The sequence below is a fragment of the Condylura cristata genome, unplaced genomic scaffold (assembly GCF_000260355.1).
Source record: "Condylura cristata isolate star-nosed mole 26May11 unplaced genomic scaffold, ConCri1.0 scaffold00034, whole genome shotgun sequence".
Lineage (NCBI taxonomy): Eukaryota > Metazoa > Chordata > Mammalia > Eulipotyphla > Talpidae > Condylura > Condylura cristata.
Window position 1 is genome coordinate 5,775,861 of NW_004567135.1, and position 3,222 is coordinate 5,779,082.

Below are 3,222 nucleotides of genomic sequence, written 5' to 3' on the forward strand. Positions count from 1 at the left end.
TGCTTTCCCGTCCCCCACCTCGTTCCAACACCCCAGGGGCCAGGAGGCCAACAGCCAGCTCTCCTTTTATAGATGAAGAAAGACGGTGCAGGAAGATTTACTAACTTGACACGTAATGTAAGGGGCAGAAATGCAGGCAGCATCCAGGCCCCCCCGCCCCCCCCAGGGCCGGCTGCTGAGCACAGCAGCCCACAGACACCTCACTGCACAGCCAGGCAGGCACAGTCCCCCGCGACCTGCGATTTCACCTCCAGCATTTATTTTGAAGAAATTAGTGGAGATATTCAAGAGGTATATTTCACAACAGAGTTTATCACAAATCCACTGAGTTTGTAGAGGACCCACAGATCCTGGCAAGAAGAAATGACAAAAGCAAAGCACAAGTGGCCCCGAAGCCAGGAAAGTGGGGGTAAGGGGCTGGGGGAGCCTCCAGGGAGACAGTGATAAAGGAGACCAGGTCAGCGGGGAGGGTCAGGAGTCAGGACGACGGACAAGCATCCTCCGGGCGGCAGGACCAGTGAGCCCAAGCCCACTCAGGCCAGCGGCTAGAGGTCAGTCACAGGGACAGGCACTGGGCGCAGACCCTGGGTCAGAGCCAGCCCGAGCCTCTGTCACGCTGCCAGGGCCAGCCCCGGGCGGGAGGAGGCTGCCACTTCCCTCTGTCAGCTTCCTGTTTTCCAGGGGCTCACCCCTGTAATTCCCTTTGTTCTGAGCCATTTACTAATAGCAGCTCTAATTAAGGCTTTCTGGGGTGACATGATTGCCTTGTAAAGCTGTGGCTGTTTTCTGTTCAAGCAACGATGGCCCCTCAAGCCAGGCACACTCTCCCTTTGCGAGCCTCTGGGAGCTGCAGCTAACCCACTCCAGTTGCCTTTTAGTGGGGATGTGTGAGGGGCCCCCTGCCCCCGACAAGGCACTCCCTTAAACTTCCCAACAACTCAGCACGTCGTGCCCTCGTGATTATAAGTAAGGAGACCGGGGAACATTAGTGCCCGGGGTCTCTCAGCCGGTCGTGCAGAGCGAGGTCTCACAGCTGCCCTTGCATCTCCGGGGCCCACATGTCCAGCATCTTCAACCAGGACAGAGACAGGGAAACACCCATGGCTCACTCAACCCCAGGAGATGGAGGTGTCTACCCAGAGATCCCAGTGAAGGGCCCCCATGGAAATCCAGGTCCATGAGTTGAGTCAGAGGACAGCGTCAGGTACAGGACACGGTTAGAGCTGAGTGGAGGGCCAGCCGGGCACCCCTCGACATTGTAAGAGAAAAGCCACCTCACATAAGTTCTGGCTAGGCACTCAGAACCTTCCAGGCGCTCCTGGTTCCAGTGTGGGAAACAGTCCTGGCAGCCGTCTGGCCCAGCAAAGGTTGGCATCAAGCTACCAGCCAGACACGCGTCCCAGGGCTCTCAAATCCCCCCCTGCTCAGCTGGGGTCAGTCTCCCCCACCCCATGCCCTCAGCTCCTTGGAAATACAGCCAGCAGAAGCGCTGATGCCACAGCCCAGTGGGACCCTCAGAGGTCCTAGCACAGACAAGAGTGTGTGGAAATCTGCCCCTAAGGCCCGGCCCGAGAGGTCCTCTCTGTTAGGGTCCGTGACCCATCTCCCCAGAGTCATCCCCTGCCTCCCAGAAAAGGAAGGGACATAACTGCCCTGCTCGCCCTGGAGGTGGGGGGAGGGCAAAGGTAAGGCCCGGCCAGGAGGCGTGGAGGGCTATTTTTAGCCCTGGCTGGGTCAGCGCTGGGCTGTGGCTGGTCAGGAAGCAGGTCCATTAGTGGAGTCATCCCCGAATACAAAGGCAGCCGGCACACAGGGGCTTGGAAGGGTTATGGCCCCAGTTTTCAGGTAGGGTAGGCCTGGCTCAGTCCCACCGCCCATCATCAAAGCCATCACTGCCCAAGATGAGGGGCAAAGTTGGGGGCCTGGCTTAGGGCCAGCCACGGTCACCCCCACCCAGTCGCACCCTGTGGGTCCTCCAGGGGCTGAAGTGAAGTCACCCAGAAGCCTCGTGACCTCCCCCGTCTCAAGCACCTTCCATGCTTCCTGGTGGGTGTGTGTACCCCAATATTTCTTATTCAGTTTCCCTGCTAAGGGCTCCCCAACATCAGACCCCAACTCCTCAGCCTGGGCCACCTAGGGCCTTGCCGTCCCCTGGGCTTCTCCCGCTGCCTCTGGGCAAATGGCTTCTCCATGGCCCTGCCACCCTCTCCTACCTCCAGAGAGCTCAGTTGTCAGCCGGATCCCCAGAACTTAGCAAGCTGGTACTCAGCAAGTGTGTGCGAGTGATGGCCGAATAAATGATCACCTGCCGCCTCACCTCCAAGTCCAGCCAGACGCCCTTCCCCGCCGCCAGCCCCCGCTGCAGCCCCTGAGAGCACCTCCAGCAAGCTCCGGGCTGGTCCTGCCTCCTCGTCCGCTACTAACGCTGCCCAGGACTCTGAAGACCGGCCTGGCTCCGTCCTGAGCTCTCCAGCTCAGCGCACCCCCTCACTGTACCGCCTGGTACCCCAGGAATACCCAAAGCACGGGACCACGATCCTCCCAAATTATACCCCGCCCCCACGTCTGCTGGGCTCCGGTACCGGCAGCTTCAGAAATGAGGGGAAGGAGAGAAGCCAAGCACACAAGCATTTGGGGGACACTGTCTCCTCCTAGGAGCAGGTCAGACACCCCATCCCAGGGCCGTACGTCCAGGGAGAGCTGTGCACACTCCAGAAAAGGGTTCAGAGACCAGGTTCCACCGGGGCACGCGCCCGCTCCCCGCACGGGGGCCTGGAGTCCAGCGGAGGCCTGGGGCTTCTCCCGGCTGCAGCTCCCGCAGGAGGGGAGGGGGCGGGGTGATGTCCTAGGAAGCCTGTAAAGGGCTTTGAAGATGAAACAGGCCTGTGGCCAGGGATTGTTGACGCAGCTACACTAAGAGGCAAGCTGGGCCGGCTCTGAAGAGGCCAGAGTGATGCCAAGCCAATAAAACGCAGCTATTGTGTCTTTGCTGCCCCTTTTAATGCCAGCTACCCTGGTGCATAAAAGGGCCTGCCACCGCTCAAGGGCCACAGCCTCTGGCTCCTCTCTGCCAGCTTCTCCTCTGTCCAGGTACCACCCTCCGTCCAGCATGACTTGTGGCTTCAGCTCCATGGGCTGCGGATTCGGCCCCAGGGCCTTCAGCTGCGCCTCGGCCTGCGGGCCCCGGCCCGGCCGCTGCTGCATCAGCGCCGCCCCCTACCG

The 3,222-nt window shown here is 60.5% G+C and overlaps 1 protein-coding gene across 1 annotated transcript in view; it reads left to right on the forward strand.

The window, feature by feature from the left end:
* Positions 1–3,109: 3,109 nt before the first annotated feature.
* Positions 3,110–3,222, forward strand: part of LOC105854329 (keratin, type II microfibrillar, component 7C-like) — a 6,836-nt gene continuing 6,723 nt past the window's right edge. Inside the window, exon 1 of the mRNA XM_012732306.1 lies at positions 3,110–3,150. Coding sequence (XP_012587760.1) covers positions 3,110–3,150 — 41 coding nt within the window. The remainder of the gene's footprint in view (positions 3,151–3,222) is intronic.